This window comes from Xiphias gladius, chromosome 22, assembly GCF_016859285.1.
Source record: "Xiphias gladius isolate SHS-SW01 ecotype Sanya breed wild chromosome 22, ASM1685928v1, whole genome shotgun sequence".
Taxonomy (NCBI): domain Eukaryota; kingdom Metazoa; phylum Chordata; class Actinopteri; order Istiophoriformes; family Xiphiidae; genus Xiphias; species Xiphias gladius.
Window position 1 is genome coordinate 18,732,459 of NC_053421.1, and position 23,977 is coordinate 18,756,435.

The 23,977-nt window shown below is 38.7% G+C and overlaps 5 protein-coding genes across 8 annotated transcripts; 2 read left to right on the plus strand and 3 right to left on the minus strand.

The window, feature by feature from the left end:
* Window positions 1-1,011: 1,011 nt before the first annotated feature.
* Window positions 1,012-8,116, minus strand: LOC120784252 (transmembrane protein 100-like). Its single transcript, XM_040117873.1, has 3 exons — window positions 7,929-8,116; window positions 2,635-2,827; window positions 1,012-2,122 (listed from the first exon to the last, which is right to left on the minus strand). Exon 3 carries the CDS (start codon window positions 2,045-2,047, stop codon window positions 1,613-1,615), a length of 435 nt encoding a protein of 144 aa, XP_039973807.1. The 5' UTR covers window positions 2,048-2,122; window positions 2,635-2,827; window positions 7,929-8,116; the 3' UTR covers window positions 1,012-1,612.
* On the plus strand, window positions 5,668-8,735 carry rcvrn2 (recoverin 2). The gene is made up of 3 exons (XM_040117872.1): window positions 5,668-6,048; window positions 8,060-8,171; window positions 8,647-8,735. Exons 1-3 carry the CDS (start codon window positions 5,668-5,670, stop codon window positions 8,733-8,735), a joined length of 582 nt encoding a protein of 193 aa, XP_039973806.1.
* A 1,775-nt stretch (window positions 8,736-10,510) lies between these two features.
* si:ch211-149k23.9 (germ cell-specific gene 1-like protein) lies at window positions 10,511-14,446 on the minus strand. Its single transcript, XM_040118356.1, has 6 exons — window positions 14,251-14,446; window positions 11,873-12,055; window positions 11,620-11,667; window positions 11,369-11,521; window positions 11,076-11,187; window positions 10,511-10,941 (listed from the first exon to the last, which is right to left on the minus strand). Exons 1-6 carry the CDS (start codon window positions 14,444-14,446, stop codon window positions 10,569-10,571), a joined length of 1,065 nt encoding a protein of 354 aa, XP_039974290.1. The 3' UTR covers window positions 10,511-10,568.
* Window positions 14,447-17,402: 2,956 nt separating this feature from the next.
* On the minus strand, window positions 17,403-21,050 carry atg12 (ATG12 autophagy related 12 homolog (S. cerevisiae)). Its single transcript, XM_040117450.1, has 4 exons — window positions 20,928-21,050; window positions 18,947-19,083; window positions 18,762-18,824; window positions 17,403-17,577 (listed from the first exon to the last, which is right to left on the minus strand). The coding sequence occupies exons 1-4, from the start codon at window positions 21,019-21,021 to the stop codon at window positions 17,518-17,520; spliced, it is 354 nt and encodes a 117-aa protein (XP_039973384.1). The 5' UTR covers window positions 21,022-21,050; the 3' UTR covers window positions 17,403-17,517.
* On the plus strand, window positions 20,913-23,938 carry isoc2 (isochorismatase domain containing 2). 4 transcript variants are annotated; one of them, XM_040117444.1, is made up of 8 exons: window positions 20,913-21,027; window positions 21,136-21,187; window positions 21,373-21,457; window positions 21,935-22,059; window positions 22,174-22,386; window positions 23,042-23,112; window positions 23,247-23,364; window positions 23,774-23,938. In XM_040117444.1, coding segments are annotated over exons 3-8 (594 nt in total). In that variant the 5' UTR covers window positions 20,913-21,027; window positions 21,136-21,187; window positions 21,373-21,456; the 3' UTR covers window positions 23,840-23,938. The 4 variants fall into 4 exon arrangements, with proteins under 4 accessions (XP_039973378.1, XP_039973380.1, XP_039973379.1 ...); XM_040117446.1 differs by lacking the exon at window positions 21,136-21,187; XM_040117445.1 differs by lacking the exons at window positions 20,913-21,027; window positions 21,136-21,187 and adding an exon at window positions 21,192-21,254.
* Window positions 23,939-23,977: the final 39 nt, after the last annotated feature.

Here is a 23,977-nt window from a genome sequence, read left to right on the forward strand (position 1 = left end):
AGGCTAACTTGTTGCTAATTCAACTTTCTAGGTAACTATGCCTTTTACTCTTTTTACTTTTACTCTTGTGGACTCCCATTTAGTGGAACACTTCAGTAGAACAGAGCCATCAATAAAGTTAAGTCAAAATGTCTGTACTTTTGTGAATCCTGTTTTACTGTACTGATTGATTTTTAGAGTAGCCTTAGCCTAACTTTTGTTTATGGTATCTCATCTTGATTTCTTATCACTATCATAGAATTTGTGGTGTTTAATTCAGTGCTGTTTTTCCAGTTTCACTTAGTGCTTAGAGTAAAAACTTTAAGAACCAACGCCTGTCTTCAGCCTTTATTGGAAAGATGTTTAGCCTACTTTATATACTCATGGACCTATGGGCATAGTGAGAGCAGAAGGGAGGTTTAGAGAAATGAAACACATGACATTTGTGAAAATGTAAAAACTCTTGACAGTGAGGTTTGTGTAATATTCTCAGTAACCAGACAGAGAGTTTCTGTAAAGACACGTTGCTGTTGAATTTTTCCAAATTTCCTTTTTCTGTGAAAGTAAAAATTAATTCCCCTCCACTCTTTTGGGATTGTAGCAGGATACAGCTGTCTCAAAACCTCAGCAAATAAAATGAAAACCATGCTTGGCTTGAAACCACTACGAACAAATGAGAAAGTATGTTTTTTGTGTGTGCTTTGAGTGGACGCACCTTGGAACAGACTTCTGCATTCTGTAATAACATATGCCTTTATAATTTGCATCATCTTCCTTTTTCTTTTTTAATCTTTTTGCCTTTCTCTCTCTCCCTCTCACTTTCACTTCCTGTCTCTTTCTCACTCTCACACAAACATACACATTTCACCATAGTCCTTTTATTGCATACTTGATCTATCTGCATGGTACATGCAAAAGTGACAGTCATAAAACGAAAAATCAAGAGTAAAGGTAGTGCTACTTGGAAATAAAGTAGCAATATCTCAGAATAAAAACACCAAATTATTTGTAAATGTCCTGTATTCACAATTTTACTTAAGAAGAAGTACAGAAGTGTTACTAGCATGATGTACTTAAAGTATAAAAAGTAACAGTACCAATCAGACTGCAGAAAGTCTCCCTCCAGAGTCTTATACTACACTATTGAATTATTATTACTGATGTATTAATTTGTAATATGTTGAAGCTGGATGAGGCAAGGCTATTTAACTATTGTTTACTGTTGGGGTTGATTAATCTATAATCTAATTATACACAACAAATCATATTTCATAAGCTGCTCATATATTCTGTGTGTATCTTGATAATCAAAATGATTACAGCTTTTGATAAGATATAGCACCTTAAAAGTACAAAATTTCTCATAAAATTTAGTGGAGTAGAAGTATAAAGTAGCATAAAATTGAGGGAATATGTCATGTTTCCCTGGAACACAGGAATTGGATTTCCACATAATTTTGATCGAAAGATAAAGGGGGGACCAGCAGGTAGAGTGATAATTGACATGGAGTGAGCACAACAGGAATGTTTTTTCCAACCCAGTATGAGTCTGTGTTATGTACAGAAAAGTCATATTTGTAAGAAAATTCATATTCTTCATCAGTTTATCTTATATTCTGTAATTAAGTCCTTTTTATACTGTCATTTTTTTAATAACCCGCCCACTCTCTACAAGAACTTCTTTTCCGTCCTCCCTCTGCTCACGTGTCTTCTCTCTCTTCTTCTTTGTCAGGAGGTCGTACGCCACTACACTTCCCACCATTACAAAACTGAGTGCCAGTATCACAAATCCCAGTCCCAGTAAGTGAGAAGTTCCTTCTTTAGAATGGTGTAGTTGGTCCCACAGGCCCACGGCTACACAACTGAAGCCGATGAGAGTTTTCCAAAAACAAAAGGCCAGCATGCAAGATCCACAAGACATTTCAGCCCCCCCAGTCACCACTGTGATGCCCGCCACTGACGTGACGCCTCCTGGTAAGGTCACAGTCTCAGATTTAGGGTTGTAGGTGACAGTAGAGGTTACATCTGATAGAGCTGAAGGATCAAGTATTTCCATCTTGGTTGTCATGGTTGTTATTAATTCCTATGTCAGATGGCCAAATGTGATCTTGCAGGCACTGCAGCTTCTTCCTCTTTGTTACTCCTACAACATGACACAGAGTGTTGATTAGGGAAATATAGACTAATAATAATATTTAAACAATTTCTAAATGAAATTTAAATGAAATTTTTAAATGTAAAAATAGCCAAATATGCTGTACAAAATCAGTTAATTTAATTTTAGATACAAAGACAGGTTTATTTAAATCATTAGCCTCCCTCATTGGAACTAGCAAACATTGGATGACTGCTATGAGGCCTTATTCAGCAAACAGCAAAACTTAAGCCTTAATATCTTCGACCTAATGGGTACTTAACGGGTCCATCATTATAAACTCACATTATGCGAACAAAATTGCTCCAACCCACAAAACTTTAAATTTTGGGTAGCATGTCTATATTTTTAATAAGTTGAATAGAATATGACAGAGAAGGACTTAACCTGCTTACACTAGAAATTTGTATGGATTGGCAAGTAATTGCAAAATTAAGACAATACTGATAGCTTTAGAAAAACGAAAATGTATTTTATTTAAAAAGCATAGCATTGCTTACCTCAGTGTTGAATAAGGAGCTTAGATGTCAGTGGAAGTGATGGTCCTATAAATTGATGAATGTGATTCTTTTTTTTCTCTATGATTGAAAACCAGAAGGTGCTGCTGCCCTTCTCTCTGGACAATGAGTGTAGAAATGGGAGCAGGGGGCCCAAGCGCCTTTATCTCTATCAAATACGTCACAACCTGAGGCCCTGCAAGATGGTGGACACAATTGTCAAGATTGTTGTCATTTGTTTGTTCCTCTCTTTCCTTGTGTTCAGTAGGAAGTTCTCGTCTGTCATTAAGCGTCATTATAACCCATTACCAGATATTTATCTAGGAACAACTCCCTTCCTCTTTTCCTCTCTCTTTCAATCTTAAGATTTGAGTGTTGTTCCACCAAAGCATTGTTTGGGCTGTGAAATGGCTTTTCTTTTCAAAAACATCTTCTTGTTCGTTGGTAGTTCAGTGCATGTTATTGCATCACTGCTCTTCTAAAACTTTCGGAGCTGAGGTATACTAATAAACTCTGTGACTATCTTGAAACCTGATTGGGTAATATGCTCCTTGAACTGTCTATTTTAAAAATGATACCCTATTGCCTCATTCACTCAGAAAACAACCATTAATAATTGCACAGAAATGTGTCAAGAATTAATTGAATTAATGGGCCTAACCTGATGTGTTGACACTGTGTGACGCAGATTTGCAGTATATATGTCAGTGCTGACGTTTCACAAGTCCGTCCTGTAACCCAGGTGAAGCTTGATACAATCAGTGATTAGGCTATGTTGCTACGTAGCCAGCTGGGATGTTGCCAGTGGTCAGTCACTGGCCCAATTGAAGACATTTTTAGATGTGTTGACTTCTACAATTGATAAACTTTACTACACAGTTTTTATGTATATTGTATGTTACTGTCTGTAAAAGAAATATCTTATTTAGTGTTTCAAAGCAATGCAATAGCTTCTATAGAGACATTTTATAATTTCTTTATTAAATCTCTGAAACTCTCAGAGTGTCATCAATGTGCTTAGATACCAGAAAACCACATAACATTAATCGTCACCCTCTCCACAAATAGGAAAACATTTCAAAAGTGACCACAAATCCTTGCTTGCTCCAGCTCTAGCAATTAGTCCATTCTAGGGTATAGGTCATATGTCAGGGATTGTTTTGTGGAGAGGAGGGGTAATTCTACTGGCCAGGGCACTCACAGGATGGAGATGATGGTAATTGGCTAACTGTTGGATTGGGTGGGACAGGGCGGGGCATGAGTAATCCAATAGATGGACTCAGTGAGCATATTTATGGAGCAAAGAAAATCCTGCTGCAAAAATAAGACACGGGTGTTAATCATTCAGTGTAATAGAGTATGAATAGAGTATATGAAATGCTGTTATGCTTTCATCTGTCCTGTTTCTATATATGCGCCCTTGTGCAAATATGTATCATAAAGTCTGCCATACACCCCCACTGCCATACTAGGTTAGTCTGAAATAACGGTTAGTCAGGAGTGATAATACTATCAATATAATCAAAGCAGACACAAAGAAAACAGGCTGATGACGTAAATGTGTCAACCAAAGTATCATGAAGTGAGTTGGATGTGCTGATTACTGTGACCCCTGCTGTAGGGTGATGGCCACTAACAATAATATACAGTAAAATACCCAAAGGATTGGGACTGAGTTATAAGGACTGGGTAGAAAAGTTTGTAACAGTGAAGTGAAAGCAAGGTAATCAGTGGGGATGTTTGTGTTGGTGTGAAAAAAGTAAGCCTTTGTGCATGAGTGCATCAGACAATACTTTGTGGAGAGAAAAGGGAAAGAGTTAAGTCTGGGATGCAAAAAAGACTAAGAGAAAGGAGAAGAAAGCCACTCTACAGACAAACACATTATTTTGCAGTGAAAGGAAAGGGGGCCAACACTGGTAAACATTTGGCTCAGTAAAACAAACCCAGGCTAGTGACAGGACAGTCAGTCGTAGGAGGGCAACACTGTAGCTCACATAAGACAGGAAGGAGGGCATGCAGAGAGAAGGCCACTAGTGATGATGATGTGCGGGGCATAGGTGGGATTGGAGGTAGACGTGGGCCGGAGAGGGAGTTAAACTGCCTGGACAGATGGTGATCTGGAATTAGATGTCGGTGGTCAACTAAACCCACTGAAAAGCCACTACTGAAATAGCAGACATACTGAAGGAAACCTAAAGCTAGCTTTGAAAAGCCGCCTGAGGCTGTGTTCACAGAGTTTCCCTGGACATGTCTGCTAATCTGTTGTCCAGGTTACCAAACTAATGTGTAAGTTTTTATGATTCATGGCACTCAAATACTTCTCAGTTTCACAAAGTTGTGACTTCAAAGATACTGTGAAAGGCCTTGAACCTCTGTTAAATGATTAATATTGCGTTATTAAATAATATAATTAAGTCCTTGGATAAAACAACACAGGACATACCAATAACTCAGTCTGTTTAAATAAATTAACAGAAGAATGAACTCAGTACGGTCATATACAGTAGATCTTTCTAGACTTACAGCCCCAGTAGAGAAAATTAGGATCTTGGGGTTCATTTCAGTCAAAAGCTCAGCCACCTTAAATCCCGCATTAACAGAATTAACCCAGTCATCCACAGTAGGAGGGAGTTTCCTCCTGCCCTTCTTATCTCTTACTGTCTTACTGTCGAGCCAGACACGCAATTCTCCATCCAACGTCTCCCCACTCAGCACACAGGTAAGATTTCTACCTAATTTCTTTCACAGGTAAGATTTTTACCTCAGTCTGACAACATTATTTACTGAGTAGTGTTAATAATTTCAAGATTTCGTATCACATTTCTAAATCATATTTCTTTTACAGTACCTTGCAGGGCGCGGCTTGGCCTCTAAAATCAAAAGGAGAAGTCAAGGCAGTGAATAAGAATATATTTTGGACAAAGAAGACGGTCAGGTGGCAGAGGAGAGGAAAGCCTCTGAAGAACTCAAGTGGCAAATACTTGCCAGGGAGTTTGACAGAAGTGACACATTACTAAGACGCTAAAAGCACCTACCATGGGAAATACCACCAGTAGTGCATTATCAAAGGAGATCCTGGAGGACCTCAAGCTCAGCACCAAATTCACTGAAAATGAGATCTCCCAGTGGTATGAGAACTTTCAGAAGCAGTGCCCAACGGGACGCATTACACCAGAAGAGTTTGAGCAGATCTACACCCGCTTCTTCCCTGAGAGTGACGCCAAGAGCTACGCACGACATGTGTTTCGTTCCTTTGACACCAATGATGACGGCACTTTGGACTTCAAGGAGTACATCATTGCACTGCACATGACCTCCACTGGGAAGACTACCCGAAAACTGGAGTGGGCCTTCTCGCTGTTTGACGTAGACAAGAATGGATACATCAACAAGACAGAAGTGACAGAGATCTGCCAGGTGAGAATGATTCAAAAAAGCAGTTAATGTTATCCACTGTTTCTACAGTGTGATGATATATCTTGTCCTAAACATTTCTCCTTTTCTGACAGATTAAAACAAAACATTTATCTTATTTCGCCTTTTTATAGTCTCTCAAAAGCCATCTGAGATAGTTGTGGAGTAATATCAAACAATATTCACTTGAGAGTGCCTGATACAGAAAATATATTTTGTTTCACCATAATAATTATCTCTGCAAATGGACAGTAGAAGTCAGAAGTTCAAGCCATTCTCTTGCTCATGGTTGTCAGCGAAACGTTTTATTCTAAATTGTCAAAACTAATGTGGAAGGATAACATTACAGGAAAAACTGACATAATGGTATCCAACACAATAAACTTGTATTAATACTACGTTTTAAAGCTTACAAGGTTCAATTTTCCTGAATTTTCTATGTCAGTGAGGTGTTAGTTTAATTCTGTGGCATTAACTTTGAGGTTTGTGGCGTTATTGTCGGACTGCAATATATTGCCAGGTTTTCCTATTATTTTGTCCACCTCATTTAAGGTCCATTTAAGATGTGTTGCTATGTGTTGGCCATCCCTTTCATTGTATGTAGGTCTCAGACATAATTACCTGCCCAATTAGCCATCTTATTTGAGCCTCAAACTCTTGATAATCTCTGTGATTACAGGTTTAACTACTCTTTAATTGCACTGCCAATAGTGTCATCATCCCTGAGTCTAATTCATGTTTCTTTTATTCATGAGGCTGTCACTTTTGACTGTAAACTGTACTGTAGAATAATTGTTAGTTATTGTTTTCATATAATCAAAACTCAGTCTGATGGAGGTTGTAAAGTTTCTTATCTTCTGTTTGAGGACAAACAATATAGAATTGTAAGAGGTTTAGACAGATCAGCCAAGTATCCAGCTGGCATTGTAATGGGATTTAATTCCTGGCTAACTGGCCTGAGTCCATATGCATCATGTTTACAACCTCTGTGGGAAATAGCTACATTTTAAAGCCCTACTAGAGGTTCAAAAACCTACAACAAAATTTAATTGTTCCTAATCTGTAAAACACTGAAAAGACAAATCAGCTATATGCACAGGAACTACCACCTATAATACAGAACAATCTTGAAAGATCTAGTTTGTTCTACATGTAAAGTAGGCAACATAAGTGAGGAAAGGAGGAATAGCCAGAACCCTGTCGGTCTTGTATAGTATAATACACTGGTAGGCCAGACAAGGGCAAAAACAGGGTCAAGAATACTTTATTAGAAGGTAAGCAGTTGCTTCACACTGCTTGGGTTTTTTTTAAATAAGTAAAAACAACCTCACAACCTTGTTATCTACAAGCTCAAAGTTTGTTTTGTAAAGACCACAAGGTCTGAGGGGCAAAATAGAGGAAAAGTCCAGATAGAGATGACATCTTAGTGTTTGGCCTGTGGCCTGAGTCTTGGCACTAATCCATGTTAATCTAGGTGTCTTAAGTGTGGGAGATGAGTTCTCCCACTCAAAGTGGGACACACACTTAAAGGTCTGAACCTAAAGTGCACAGTCATTTAGTCATTTACGGTCTGCTGGATTCTAAGTGGCCCATTGCAGATTAACTATCTCTGGAAAATGACACACAGGCCTGAACGTTGCTGCTGTGGGCTGTTTGTATTCACATAACCAGTGGATTTAATTGTAGACTACTTGATTTGGTTTGGTTCAGCGAAATCACACAGAGCATACAGTGAGTATTCAGGGACTAGACTAGAATCATAAGGAAAAAGTACTGGCATGTAGCTTTTCTCTTAATGTCAAGTTGTTTTACATCAGAGGCTCAACAAACCACATGTACAGACAAGACACTAATTAATTTAAGAGTGCTGTGAGCTTACTCACCTTTCCGACAGGCCACTTGATTCTTGGCTTGTGCACATTTCCTTTATGTGCTGTGTTGATGTTCCATACATTATTTATGTGAGAGAAATGATGCAGCATTATCACCCATCTTACAACCAACCCCCTCTCAGGCCATATTTAAGCTGATCCCCAAGGAGGAGCAGAGCAAGCTACCAGAGGATGAGAACACACCCGAGAAGAGAGCCAACAAGCTGTGGGCTTACTTTGAAAAGAAAGACAACGGTAAGGGATATAACACACACGCAACTCATGTACATACACTACGCCCCCACGGTGCATGACAGGTGTTCTTATCACTATGTACTTAAATTAGAGAGATAAAATCTGTGTATGTCCCTACTACCTTGCCTCAGCAGCTGTTCCCACATCCGGTAGCGAAGATTGCATTTCACAATCAGCTGTTTGGTTTAACAATAACAAAAGTAATAAATCCACCTGGGGCCACATCCCCAGTTACAGCATCACTTGTGTAATGCAAGCTTTATTATGTCCCAGCCATGGAGCGTGAAACCTTAAGTGACTCCACTGCATTGCATGCTACAATCACACACACACAAGCACGCCCACACAGGAGATAAGACCAGATTTCTTAGCTGAGATACTGAGTCATTATTGAACCTCATGTTTACCCCACACTCATTGCTGTATATCTTGTTTACTTCTCACAATAAAATCTTCCTTTTTTTTTTCCTTATAGAGCGACTGGCTGAGGGAGAATTCATCAAAGGAGTGATTGAAAATGAGAACGCAATGCGTCTTATCCACTATGAACAGATCAAACAGTAAAGTCAGTCCTACTTATCCCTCTTCTTCTTTCTCTTATTAGGCTCTTCCCATACTTTTAAAACATTTTCCTTCTTCCCCTAAAAGCCTTGTACATTTTCTACTCCTTCCTCTTTAATCCATTCAACTCTTCTGTGTAAATACTCTTTTCTGCAGTGTCTTGGTTGCAACTAACTTTAAGTAACTTTCCTTTATTTGACATTATTTTACTGATGTTTGTCAATGAATTTATATCAAATAGAGGCTTATAGAGGCAAATTATGGCATAGGGTTTCAAAAGTTGTACAGATACATAATAAATAAAAAATAATATCTATCTATCTATCTATCTATCTATCTATCTTATCTATCTATATCTATATCTATCTATATAGATATAGATATAGATATAGATATAGATATATACATATCAATATCTCCTTCTCCCTCTATATATATATATACATATATAGATATAGATTTAGATATTAACCTTTAGATGGTTCAAATGAGATTTTGGCTCTGGACAAACTGATTGTTAATGACAGTTTTATCAGTATTATACCAGACTGTGAGCTTGTTAAAGCTTTTTTACAGAATTTGAAATGTCTTAATAGAGGTTGTAGCTCACAAGTGGTGTCCTCTATTCATTGTACAATAAATTAAAGGTTTTCTCATACATCTGTGCTTTGAAAATCAATTTATTTGTATTTCCCAAAAAACAATAAATTCTTCTTTGACCTAGAAACATACTGTGTAATATAAAGCTGGTGGCTGACAAAAATGGCGCTTTCAGTTGTATTTATCCCAGACAATAAATCCAGGATTATCCCAAATGTATAACCTACATTTAAGGTAAATTTAGGTACATTTATTTAACTTTAGAAATCATGGCCTATATAATTTTAAGAGAAACACATAAAGTAATATCCATTATTTCCCTGAAAGTGTGATGTTTTCATGGTGCAGATTGTTTAAATGTGTGTGTTTGCAGTCTGTGGGTGTGCGTGCCTGCGTTTCCTTCCAACTTTCATTCTGACCCCCCACATCCTGCTCCCCCCTCCATCCCCCTCCCTCTCCATCTCCATCCTTTCACATGCCTTCTATCTCTCCTCACTCTATTCCGCCGTCTTTCCATCCAACTCGGGATTACTGGTTTACACATAATCTTCTGTTCAACATCAGAGAGCAGACTTTTCAAAATCTCTGTAATCTTTCTATCTCTATGTGTCTATCTTATGGGTTTGTCTGTGCATCTGTAGAGAGACTGAGTTTATTGTAGCTTCTGGTATTCATGCACTGAATCGAAATGCAGTATCTATCAAAAGTTTATCATAGAGAGGGAAGACTTTGAAAAAGGAAACACGTTAAGTGTCCCACTAACATAAATGAGAATATATTCTATATATACTCTTAAAGGACGGGCTGTTCCGTTGGGTGTCGATGGGAAAAGTAACATCGATCCTGTTTATGCAATGAAATGATCATTGAGAAGACTGTCATCCTGATATATTGCAAGTTAATATATAAACAGTAAAATAATATAAACATTTATATGCATTTACATATAAAGACAAATTTACTTTCCTACCATGAGGCACTGAGAAATACCCAGAAGACATGCACTCTTGCATGTTGGCGTGGCCTATACATACAATGTAGTCTCTACATTTTGATATGTGTTGATTTCATCGGCTTTCAAGCCTGGTTGGTTCATCCCAAGTTCACTGAAAGTCAAAGTGGAAGAAAAGAAAAACAAGATCTGTTTGCTCACATTGATCCTTCTCCAGCACTGTGACAGTGTCTTTCCTTTTTCAGTTTTTCAGCCCTTTTAGTCGATGGATATAACTTGACTCCCTAACAAGGTGAATCAACTCGGTCCATGGCCTCCTCCATCTCATCCATTTCTCTCTCACAGTCTTCACACCCCTCTGGCCCACAGCCTCCTACCAAAACCAGCGTTGGTACATCCCCATTTCCCATTCCAACCATGCTGCCATTCGGGGCCCATGCCACATCAATCATGCCGTCTGGACACTGCAATAGGCCGCTGACAGAGTAAAGCCCGCCCCCTGGAACAACCTCATCATAGGATGGGGCGTGACTGGCGGCTCTTGCTTCCTCCAATCGTAGCTTCTGTCTGCGACGGAGCTCAATGATGGTCTTTGTGTAGGAGTTGAGTGTGACCACAGCTGCCCCCATACAGCAACTGAAGGACACCCAGGCAAGACTAGGAGCAGAGGATGTGTAGAATAGTTAGGAGAGAAGAGAAACAGATCGCTACAATCTGCAAATAATGGGTATTTTATACACACGTTTGAGTCATACAGGCTGTAATGCTGTCACTAATGGGAAGACACCTACGCAAATGACCAGCCATAGTCCCAGGACTGAGGCCTCCAGTCTTTGGGGCCCACAATGACTGTCATCTGAAATACTGTGGTGTACATCATGTGGGCTACCATCCCAAGAAGACCTACATAGTAGAGAAACCAGCAAAAAACAGACAGAAAAAAACCAAGTCAAGTCCAGGAAAAGTAGATTACCAAGAAAATTGTTGATGAGGGGAGAGCTCTAGGATTACTGTGCATATATGGAGGAGGAGGTGATTATGAAATAATAAAATAATGAAATTTGCGGGATACACTATGTCTCACCTGATAGCACAGTACAGATAGCTGCATAGGCATTGATTTTCAGCGAGTGCATCTCTTTATGAGAGCACAAAACTTCCAGCCACATCAGTAAGAAGCCCATCCCCAGCAGGCCGATGTATGTAAACTCTGAAATCACTGACAGCCAGAGCACGCCTGCATCATGTGCAAACACATACACAGTGGACACATGCATCATATACAGTAGAACATACATTTTACAATAGAAGACTGTTAATTGTTACACAACTCACCTTGTGTTTCCCCTGGAGTTAACTCTATAAAGCTGCGACATTTCTCCCCTGCAACAACATTTTTGAATTTGAAAACAAAGATGTGAAAAAGAAGATGGAAAGAATTACATCGGCTTTGAATTAGTGATATTTGTGTGAATTGTAAGGCTAAAACCTTAAAGAACATTTACATCCCTGAAAGCTTAACTAACATTGTGACCAGGTTCAAGTAAGCAAGTTTATGTATGACTGCACATGTGCTTTGTGGTCTCACCATCGCTGTGTTTCTCACAGCTTTCCCAGAAGCCGGTGTGGAAGTATCTGAAAGCAAACTTGTCTTCCCCCGTCTCCCAGATGTAGTGCACGGCGTTGGCCAGCTGCCTCTGTCTGATCCTGGCCAACTCCTCTCTCCTGGCTGGAGACAGTGTGCGGTTGAAGGGGTTCTGAGTGGGACTCTCTGTGTGACAACACAAGAAGATGACACAGAGATGAACATATTAGATATATTTTTGTGCCTGCTTAAATCTGATATGGATAATGGAGTTGGTGGCTCAGGCATAACCCAGCATGCACTGTGTAGAGGGCCGGTCACCAGCTCTTCAAAGCTCTTGACTCATATAAAGGCAAACACAGTCACACTCACACTCAGGAACGTATGGGAAATATTCTACAAACCTATCCAGACTTGCATTTTCTCTGAGGAAAATCGAAAACATAGGCATAAAGTAAATGCATGTTCAGGCAAGAAGATACACAAACACAAAGAGGACTCCTACTTCAAAAGTATCTCCATAGGTTTGCCGACTCAGCGTTTTCCTTTGTCAAAAACTTAATGCACTAAAAGTCAGAGAGACAATTATATGACAAACACACACTTTGCATGCAGCAGTGTGTTGATGCATACACTGAATACACTGGAGGTCCATTTAAAAAATAATGCTTTTTATGGAGAGATGGAAGCCAAATGGTGAGCACAGCACATCCGCAAGTCTGTTAATCACAACCTGGCCTTAAAAGTAACATGCCTCTGTGTTTTGCAATCACATTCAGCTTGGTCAGCCAGCACCGTTTCATCCGACGTGTGGATTTGTAAATCAGGTTTAGCAGCATAAGGAAGAGTTAAATCCACCACTGTGCATTGGTAAAGGGAGATCTTTTTTTTTTTGTGCAAGTACACAAAGTACATGTCCTGATCAAAGTTGATTCCTTTATGCAGTGAGAGCTGTTAATCTCAGTGTGGATTAAGCATATCTGTTGAGAAAATAAAGACCAGGGAACAGGCAATGTAAACCTCTCATCAATGGACGAATAAACCTTTGGGTGCCACCCTCACACCCCACAGATTAATACTAAACCATAATTCTTCACTGTCGCACTAAGATACGGGTAAAAAGAGATTAAAAAACATCAAAACCTAGGACAATAACTTCCTAACAGTGGTAGAAGCCTGGTAGTTTATCCAGCCAGATTACTTCTAGGTACTGGTTGTTATGCAGATTTCAAAGATCAAGAATTCAATACAGGTTCAAACGTCAAGGCCAAAATTTTGGTAAAGTCAATATCAGAAAGCTGGATTTTGGAAGGATGAGAAAATAAACAATAACAAATTGATCACACACACATCACATAATATACCACTGTGCACACTATGTATGCACACTTTGTATGAATGTATATATGTATTCACATTATCTGGTACTCCTATTCAGTACTGGAGGGAAACTTGGCATTGTCTTCTTTTGCTTTTGGACAACTCAAAGCTTAATGTTCTGAATGCTCATATCCACCAGTGTGGATCATCATCACTGCATTTACTATATTTGACAGCTACTGTAGTACAGTGTACAGCATAGCTACTAGCAACTTTGCAGATTAATATTTTAAATTAAAAAACATATGATCATCTTAAAAAATATGATGCCCAAGAGTAAGTTAAATCGTTAAAATAATCTCCATCTCCACCAGCTACAACCTTACAATCCTGCATACTGATACATCGTAATGCATCAGCAATACGAATAAAAAAATACAATATACTTACATGTAATAACATACACTCTGATTGGGGCCATTGTGTCTGCATGATACTTTGAGTACAATCTTACTTTTACTTAAAATCTCGAATGCAGGACTTTTACTTGTAATGGAGTAATTTTACCTTGTGGTATAGCTACTTGTACTAAAACAAAGTATGCAAGTACTTCTTGTAGTTATTAACATATCTGTGGTTATTTGCATACTTGTTGCCCCCTTGTTAGTCAGAACAAGTCCTAAGTCCTTTGTTAGAAGATTTTGCCTAAAAAATCCTTGCAGCATGGTTATTTATGAGATAAAGTGTTTTTGACCAAACATCTTGCTCAAAGTTTAGCTGAACCGTAATTTAACCTCTGCATCCTGCCTGCATACTTAAACGCTCTGTTGAAGCACAAATAATTCAAAACCAGAAGGGAGCTGCTTGCACAAATTGACATATTAAAATATATCTATGTGCGCAAATTTGTGTCCAAGGGCCAATAATAACAGTACAAGAGCAATCTAACTTACAGTATACTTAAAAGAAAGAATAAAGAGAAACAGTAAAACATTAGAAAGCACAATAAAACTGCACAAAACACTTTGATATGGAGAGGTGACAATGTGACAGCTCAGTACCTGTGGTGTAAGGCTCGCTGTTGTTCTGACCACAGTTCTTCATTTTGACAGGTGACAGGCAGAGGGGCTTAACCACCTTGTGAGTGCCCTCACACCAGTAGGAGGTGCAGAGAGCGAGGATGGAGAGGGCCAGAGCCAGAGTGGTCAAGGTCAGGGAGAGCAGGGAGCGAGAGCGACGGGACATACGCTCCAGCATGGCCACCCAGTTGACAGGGGAGGCAGGGGGATGGTTAGAGAGAGAGGGTGGGGAAGAAAGTAAGGCAAAGAGGGAGCAGAAGGGGGAGACTGCACGCGGAAATAAGACAAACAGGACAGAGGGTATGAATACAGTCACAGACTGGAGGCGGTGAGCTGCCAGGTTTAAATGGAAAGCAAAGATAAATGTGATGTAACAGTACAAACAGAATATAACAAAACAAACCTGACAGAGAAGTCCTGTAAAGTCAGAGTGATTAAAAGAGAGGGCGATAAAGAGAATGAGAGGGGAGAGAGCAGGATAAGATGCTCTGAAGTTGATACACGTGGGAACGGACAGATGGAGGAAAAAAATGAACAAGAGAGGATTTAGGTAGACGATGGTTCACACTAGGAGAGAAGAGTGGGACGCGAGGACACGGCAGTATGCTGCGCAGACAGCTTTGATGTGATATCCTGCTATTGATCCCTGGGGTGAATGATGCGGCCATACATGCCCTGACCTCGACACTTGCAGAACCTTTTGTGTGCAGGTATTAGATCAGTTAGATCAGCTGTACAGAAAAAGTATAAGGTAATTTAGAAATACTACAGTTTATCTTTAAAAGCTCCGTATCTAAATAGGAGATAGAGGACATCCTTAAATGTAATTCATCACTTAGCACAAAAGTGAAATGAAATGACTGAATGGAACACACCACGGCTAGGACCAAGGTGTCCATATGGTGACATTTAATTTTGTTGAATGTTCCTTGAGTCAATCATTATACTGCCAGAGGTCACATAAATTCTCCAGTTGTTAATAAGGAGGGGTTACGGAAGAGTATGAAATGCGTGCTGTCCTGCGACCCACGCTAACGTCTTCCTGCTTCCTGATTTACACACTCAGGCCTGACCCTGCCACTCATTATCAACTCCAGTGCTGGACCCTAAATTGAAGACAGAGGAGAGCAAAAACAGGAGATTACTTTTTTGATGAAATTATGGATAAACCACAGATCTAAATTAAATTTTTGCAAGTAATCCCTGATAATCTTCTTTAATCTGTTTGTGTTAGGTGTATTTTAGTGTGAAGTGCATTCTGACCATGCCTGCTGTCTCCATGTCAGCCCACAGCCCCTGAAATACAAGAGAACACAGATTAAACCAGTTTGAATTTGGCCAAATCACCGATCTACATAGTAACTCACTCATGATGGTTTCTGTTATCTGAATAATTTGTGACAATAAAAAATACAACATAATAACTTGATCAACACCCATGAAGACAGTACTGTGGCAGTTACAGCATTGCATTATCAGCTATTAGCTAAAAGTCACACATTTTCAATTCTAAAAATCTATAATCTTGTAATCTTGTATAAAGTGTAAATGTTCAGAGGCTAAGGCCATCGTAAATGTCTGCAATATGGGATTTCTGAAATGTATGTACTTTAAATATACATATTTCTGATATTGAAATGCTGGTGACACTTGGTGTTAACTGTAAACTCGATAGTTACTGAATTGCTTCTTCTTTCTGGTTCTGAGTAAAGTAGTAGCACGGGAAGTCTTGGTTTTGCCACCAGAATCGGAACATATTGAACATACCGTGTGTCCAATTAAAGTTGAGTACAGCATGAGCAAGTTGGATGCCAGCTAATCCACTCAAGATTTTGGTAGAATTACCAACATCTAGCATGAACACTTCAAGACCAATATTGGTTGTTTTGATCTTACAAGAAAACTTGGAATTTCATTCTTCCACATAAACTGAATTCTGTCAGAAACATAAGATCATTGTTTCTCGGATGTATTGACAGGTTTTTCAGAAAGAAAACTGGAAACACACCATTTGCCCCATTTAACCTGAATTCACTGCTAAAATATCTCAAAGCTCTATTATCAATAGATAGGACGCTCCATCTAGGCTTAAATAAGAAAAGGGCTGCAAGTAGCAATCATTGTTTTAGTCTTATGTCGATTACAGTGCTTGAAGTGAAATCTTCATATTACTTATTTTATCTGTACATCACTCTAGAAACTGAAGCGTTTTCGGTTAATTAGAAATGACATAGAAAAGCATCAAATCCTCATGTGAGAACCTGGAATAAGCAACTGTTTAGTTTTTTTTGTAAAATAAAATGACTGAAAGAATTTCTCGATTATTAAAACAGTTTGTTAAATTTCTGTTAACTAACTACCCATTTCATCTCTAGTATACATTAATAGAATCAGTGACAAGTACCTACCCCAGTGCCCCTGTAGTACTTCAGGTCAAACATGAAGTAACTACCATAGCAAAACACTTTCACTTCCTGCAGTCCTCTGAACCTACAATCCTTGGTTATCTCTGCCGCATTCAAGAGCCCTTAATCAGAAAGCTCCCTTAAGAACCTGCGTTCAGTTGCTCCATCTTGATCAGATTCTCCGCATCACCTCCCTCTTCATCTTTTCCCTCTGTATGTGTCACCAGTTTTCCTCCTCCAGGCTGAGCATCAGTGACCCTTACCTTCTCAGCTGCAGTCCCCTTTAATCCTGCTGGCCAATAGTCGGATGGAGATGCAAGACTGATGGAGCAACCGAGTGTCTGTCTCCACGCCACTCTACTCTCTTCTCTGTCTTTCTTGGGAATTTATGTCACAAACCCATCCTGATTCATGTAATCCCTCTAAGTCCATCTGTTACTGCATTGCCCCCTCTCTTCCTATATCTCTCCCTTTTCAGAGGTGATTCCATCTCAACCTCCCAAAACCTTTATGACTGGTTTAAGTTCCACTACATTGCAACTTTGTCTTTCACCTGATATTTGATAATTACATTAAGAGGGTGGATGAAACTGTGAGCCAACATCCATCATCTCACATGTTGGATGACCCATTCTTTTTGGGTGTCATATGTGACAGCTAAAAAAAAAAATAAGGAAACAGTGGAAAGAGCATTTCATTGTCACAATAATTTATTTACAGTATGTATGTACATAAAATCTGAAAGAAAACAAATGGCAAAGAAGCAAAGATAACATTTTGTGCATGTTTGAAGGATGAATTAAAAAAAAGGAGAGGTCAAAAAATTGAGTTGTAGAGAAGGAATTTAACCCCAAGCTTGAGATTTACAGTAATGGAGAACCAGCTTGCCATCGCTACCAAAACACTGAAAGAGAGACAAAGAGAGAGAAGAAAAGACATAAAGGTAAATATTAAGGTCAGACACAGAAGTGATGTGTCAGTATAGTTCCAAATTTGCTTGACTAGTAAACACTTTCAAATGTTAACTGTCTGGATTTGTCAGCTTTTAAAAAAAAAAGGACACATTTTATTAGATTTTGAGCTGTGCACCAGAAAGAGCAGTGGGACGGTCAAATGTCCACTGTGAATTCTGGACTTTGAGGTCTTTGCTGTTACTTATCAAGACATTAATCAGTGACCAAGGATTTTGGCATGTGTCACAGGGAGCTTCCAATATATCGCCCCCTCTGCTGGTCAGTACGCCACATGACCCATTCACTTCTATGGGCTGGCCCCCAATCTAATATTTCAATAAGGGGACTGTATCCATATGGTAAAGACAGTTATACTGTGGTTAAATATCCAAAATCTCTTCCCAGCTGAAGCCTGACAAGGCCTACATTTATCATTGGAACATGTATGCACTTCATGTGTCCTATAAAAGAGGGAAAAGGTGCCTTCTTGTTAAAAATGACTTTATTACCAAGTAAGATACAGATTAAAGCAAAGAACAGTCTCAGACAATTTGACTGAAAAGGTGAACAGAAGATTACTATTCTTGAAAATGTGTCATCTGTAATCAATGATAAGACTGTGCATTTGCTTCACTTACTGAATAAATAAGACAAACCAAAAAGACTTCAATTTATGTTGTTGGCAAGTAGTCTAAAAAACATGAATAAACTCATCTTTTGTGTGTACATATGCATGTTGCAGTTTTATGTGGAGACATGGTTTACATTTGTAACTACTCAAATGTCCAGTTACTAGATTCTGTGAGCTTCATCAGCGAATGCATCTAGAATGGAACATATATTTGTCAATGATCTGGTTAAAAGTTCACAAAAAACTAATAAGTGGACTTTGGAGTTGAGATTATTTACTTACACATAGTGTTCCCAAGGTCAAGAATGAACTTCCACGCTCATGTTTTTTATTAGAGTACAAAATGAAGAATACAAATGTGACTAGTGTTTACCTCCTGTGTGTTTTCTTTGACATGATCATTGCTGAATTTTATTTTATCCGCTTTAGGTTAAGGAAAGTAAGCTGTAAGTAAGTACACACTACAATCACACGGCATTAAAAGAGGTGCTTGAATGTACTCACATCAAAGAGGACCCCTACTTCTTGATCCGGTGAGGGGGCAAAAGACTGGTTAACATAGATGAACTGAAAGAAAAAAAACAAATGGAGTTATGTATAATGACTTGAAAGAGCTGAAGCATGTTAGTGTTTGTCCAAGTCATGATTTTGGGACATAAAACAAGTCAGTAAAAAAAAGTATCTCTTACCAGTTGTTCGCTGGCATCAAGCTTTAGGAAACGAGAGATGAACTGAGCCAGGGACTGTACTGTCCTCCCCCGGTCTACTGCCCACTTCTTTGTTTTCATTATAGGAGTGTCTCCCACTGCCTTCAACAGCACATCAACTATATAAATGGAGAAAACATAAGTGAAACGACTTCTCTCACAGTTCCAAGCAGAGACTGCTGCAGAATTATGTGCTTTTATAATGGGCAGGTGCAATCTGGACAGAAAGAATTTTGTGCAACCCTTGCGTTTTTGATCAATGTGTTATTATAGCCTACAGTTCTTTTTGTGCAACATTTCCTTCCCTCTGATCACTTCTGAAATTCATTTCAATTATTTCACTTTCCTGATTGTTTGATTTATTTGATTTGATTTTTTTTTATTGATTTATTCAAAACTTTTTGCAATGGGCTGTATCTGTGGATCATCCTATATAATTACCTGTTGGTACAATTAGGAACTGCATTCCCCAGTACTTGCATGAAGTACTGGGGAATGCAGTACTTCTATTCGTTGTCATTATAAGCTTTGAGCTTCACTTTTGTCAAACATTTGCCCTGATGAGTGTCTAGTGACTGAGAACCTGGAGTTATTGTTAAAAACTTGCATGCAGAGACTTCCTTTTTCTATGTTTTGTGTTACAATTTTAAAAATGTAAAAAAAATAATCTATCAAAATGTCCATCTTATGCTACTCAGATCTCATGTTCAATTTGTAGTTCAAGTTTCTAACATTTTACACAAACAACATAATTGTGCCCCAATATACCAAATAACGCCATATAGGGCCAGTTGAGCTGGAGTTTATCTTCCTCTCATATACTAGACATGATGAACTACAGTCATTGTGCAGGTGTCATTTATTTACTGGTATTCATTTTTCATTTGCTGTAATATTATTTTTATGAAAAATCTTAACACCTAGAAATATTAATAGCTCAGAATTATAAGTTCAGCCAGATAACTGTATGAAGATTATGCTGTCTTGCTGACCTTGATTTGAATCTAAGGGTTTCATCAAAGGTCGATAATACAGAAAAATTTTTGGCAAAGTCGCTAATATTTTTTTCTGAAATAACTCTGAACCCGAAAACCATCCTTGAATGGAAATGTGGTAATATTTGACCTTAAGTCCCCCTATTAGCATTTATAAGCGGTATATAAACGTTTATTAACTGTTTGAAACACATTATAATGTAGCTGTAAGCAGATATGTGTTCATTGGCGTATTTGACAAAATTGGTGGATAAGTGGAATTGCTGTATAAAAGGACAATCAGTGACAACATAGTAAAACACAGTTGTAATAATATAAAATATGTCTTCATAGAAGACGTTATAACTGCTGACAAAGATTTTTCAATGATGAACACTTTAAATGTTCTTATAGCCGCTTACAACTTCATTGTAGTGCGTTACAACCACTTTATTAAATGTTTATAAACTGCTTCTAAACACTACAGACGGGGACTTACAGAAAAGTGTCAATGAAAACGTAAAAAGGTGAGTATTTCTAGAGATTCCTTAACAAATTTAAGTTAATATCCAAAACGTGAAACTAGATATTTTTTTGTAAAATGATAGTTCCGACAGTGTCAAGCTAACTTAGCCTAAATAACTTATCCTTCGGTACAAGATATGAACTTTCTATTTGCAACAAGCGTCAATGATAATTAATAAATTAGGGAAATAAACAGCCTCTCTTTAACAATATGTAACCTATAAGGAAAAAAATTATATATTTCCTTCATAAATATTAGCGTTAGCTTTAGCATTGTCCAAAAACGGTAGTAGTACATGTAAAAAAGCTTAATGTTTATTGGTCGGACTGAGACAAAACTGCCTTGCTATTGGCTAAAATCTTTGTCAATTTTTTTCACGTCACACACCCTGACTTGTTTTCTTTAGCATCAGCACCAGTCTTCGTAAACAGGTGATTAATTTCGATATTTTACGCTTTCTTACTTTTTTTCTTATCTTCATTTGTCGTCGAGTCGTCTGGCGGTGGCTGGGACTCCTCTTTTTGCGTTTCTGTTGGGGACTCTGCACCGTCGGACATCTTCAGGTGAGTACTTCGAGTTAGCTTTTGGTTCCGAGGCGACTCGCGACGAACTCTGGCTGGTATTGGTTCAGAGAAACATCAATCTCATCGACACGTAATCCTATTGGTCAGTACACTTCTGGAAGGGCGATGCTCGAACTTGTTCTCCTTAGCTACATGCTAGGTAAGTTTTTATTTTGACTTTGGGACGTATTTGTCAATAACGTAGTTGTTAAACGAAGAGTTCAGATGTTGGTAGTATATTTGGTCATTCTCCTGATATGCCGTTTTTGTTCAGTATTAAATATATTTTTCCTCGTTCACTTCAAGTAAAATTGGTAAATATTCTGTTTGTTTCCAATTACACAGACGGCGTCACATGGGAAATGATACTTTAACCTGACAGTTGAACGCTCCACTCTCTTCTCACAGTTGGACCATTCAAGCAGCAACAGTAAGTCAATTTTCTCATGTTTAAGTTGATGTGGTTTGTCAAATGATATGGTTTGGTCACAACTTTCTCCAGGTCATTTGTGTTCAGCTATGAAACTGTTTGGTCTCATGGTTAACAACACTTTGCAACACAATGGGGAAAATATTTTTTACCAGGAAGAAAACCTATTTCCTCCTTAGGTAGACACAAAAATGCACCACTGTTAAAAAAGATACTTAGAAGTTAATTTTCATTGTCAAAGGTAGAGTCAAACACAGCCATAATTAGCCACTCATTTGCAAATCAGATATTCAAGGATTATTTCTTCTCTGTTCCTCTTTGCCTCAGTGCTATTTTGATGTTCAGTGGTTCATCATCCTCAACAAATGATCCTTGCTTTTCTCTAATGATGGTGCTACAAAGCATGTTACATCAAATCATGTATCCTTTGAACACAATTTGTTCTTTTCTGTGTTTTCTGTGAACTTGCTCTTGCAGTGGCAAACATCGGCAGGCTCTCCACCAAGGACACAGTCCTCTTCCTGTGTGACATGCAAGAGAAGTTCAGACCCAACATCTTCCAGTTCACCAACATTGTTAGCAATGCGGCCAGACTGCTCCAGGTTGGTCACACTCAACATCACACAACTATCTCAGTGTCCCGCAGTCAAGCCAGTTATCAGCCTGTCAGTTTTAATTAAGTATTAACTCTGCCTGCTCTCTCCTCCGGCTCACAGGCCAGTCGTGTTCTTGGCATCCCCCCCATCCTGACAGAGCAGTACCCTAAAGGTTTGGGTCCCACAGTACCGGAGCTGGGAGCAGGAGACCTGACAGCTCATGCTAAAACTTCATTCACAATGATGATAGAGGAGGTGGAGAAGGAGCTTCAGTCCCTTGGAAACCCCAAACAGGCTATACTGTGTGGAATTGAGGCACACGCCTGTATCGCGGTAAGACCACGTCATTGTTTATGCAGTTTAGCTGCTAAAATGACATTATATCCTTCACTGCATCACAAAAGAAAATGTAAAGACAACTCAAAGCTCCTTGTTTCCAAGTTATTAATACGTTCATGTTCACAGCCATGTTCATCTTGCACTCATTATATGCTTTTGCCGATGTGTGCATCTTGAAGCTTCAATGAATGATCCTTTTTCTGCACTTTATTCAAAATTTATTCTAGGTGTGTGCCTTACTTATAAGGAAACACAATTATTTGCTGGTTTCATTGTAAGGTTTCCTACAGTTCTAAAAGAAGGCTGACCATATTCATATGCATCATCATGTGTCTTATGTATTCTTGCATGAATTTCTAATAAAAAGATGAACCTTTTATGTCAATGTTGCGTTTTCCCCAGCAACCAGTCTTTCATCCAGTATCCAATTGAAAAAACCTCTTAAATTTTTTTTTAAAGATTAAAAGGGCATCTGAATTTGTGTCTTTGTATATGAAGTTTAGCCGGTTATGCTAACTATTGCTGTAATATGTAATTATGCTGTTATCTAATTGTGTCACTTATTCTAGCCTAGTGTGCCACAGAGCTTCCACAGTTGTAGTTAATGAATGATGAGTTTGGTGACCTCTGCTCCCAATCTTTTCCTTAGTGCACAACTTTTGACCTGCTTGAAAAGGGAATGGAGGTTCATATTGTGGCTGATGCCGTCTCATCGAGAAGGTGTGTGTGCTGTGCTGCATTTTTCTGATTTACAACATTGCCATCACCTGCATTGAATATATATATTTTTTCCTTTTGTGTGTAAATTGAAGGTGTGTATGTGTTACTACAGACTTTTGTTTCTCCCTCCACAGCCAGACAGACCGTTTGTTTGCTCTGTCCCGACTGAAGCAGAGCGGAGCTTACCTCACCACCACAGAGGCTGTACTGCTGCAGCTGGTCCAGGACGCCAAACACCCCAACTTCAAGGAGGTGCTGACTACAGCTGCTCCCTGCTGCACTCATGAATTACTTTTGTTTGTTTAGATGTGTCATAAATATGAGCCTGCCAGTATACGCCAAAGGAAAACAAATTTGGCAGTTGAGCAAATAAATTTCCAGTCCGCTGCTGTAGTCGCAGGGAAGCCAAAAATACATTGCCTACCACCTGTATCACTGACACTATTGTCCAGTTACAGGTGACTGTATAATAGGCTAGAGTGAGACCTCATTCTGCAGTGATCAAACCCAAATGTGCTTTTTTTTTTTTTTTTTTTTTTTTTGTGGTCGTAACGCTTCCATTTGCCCATGCACACATGCCAAAATTGATTTCATTCCGAGTATACTGCCAGTGTAAATAGTGGAAGTATTCATATTTATATTTTATCAAATTTCTTGGCAGATCCAGAAGCTCTTGGCCCACCCGTCCCCTGACACCGGCCTCCTTGCCTTCTTCAGCGCTCTCTAGGGAGATCATCACCTGTCATTCTGTTTCATAAACGGATTTCACTGCTTCCAACATACTGATAAATTGCTTCAATAAAGTGATGCTGCTACTTTGAGTTTACGCTGATGCTGTGCTTTTGAGTTTATGCTTTGGAATCAA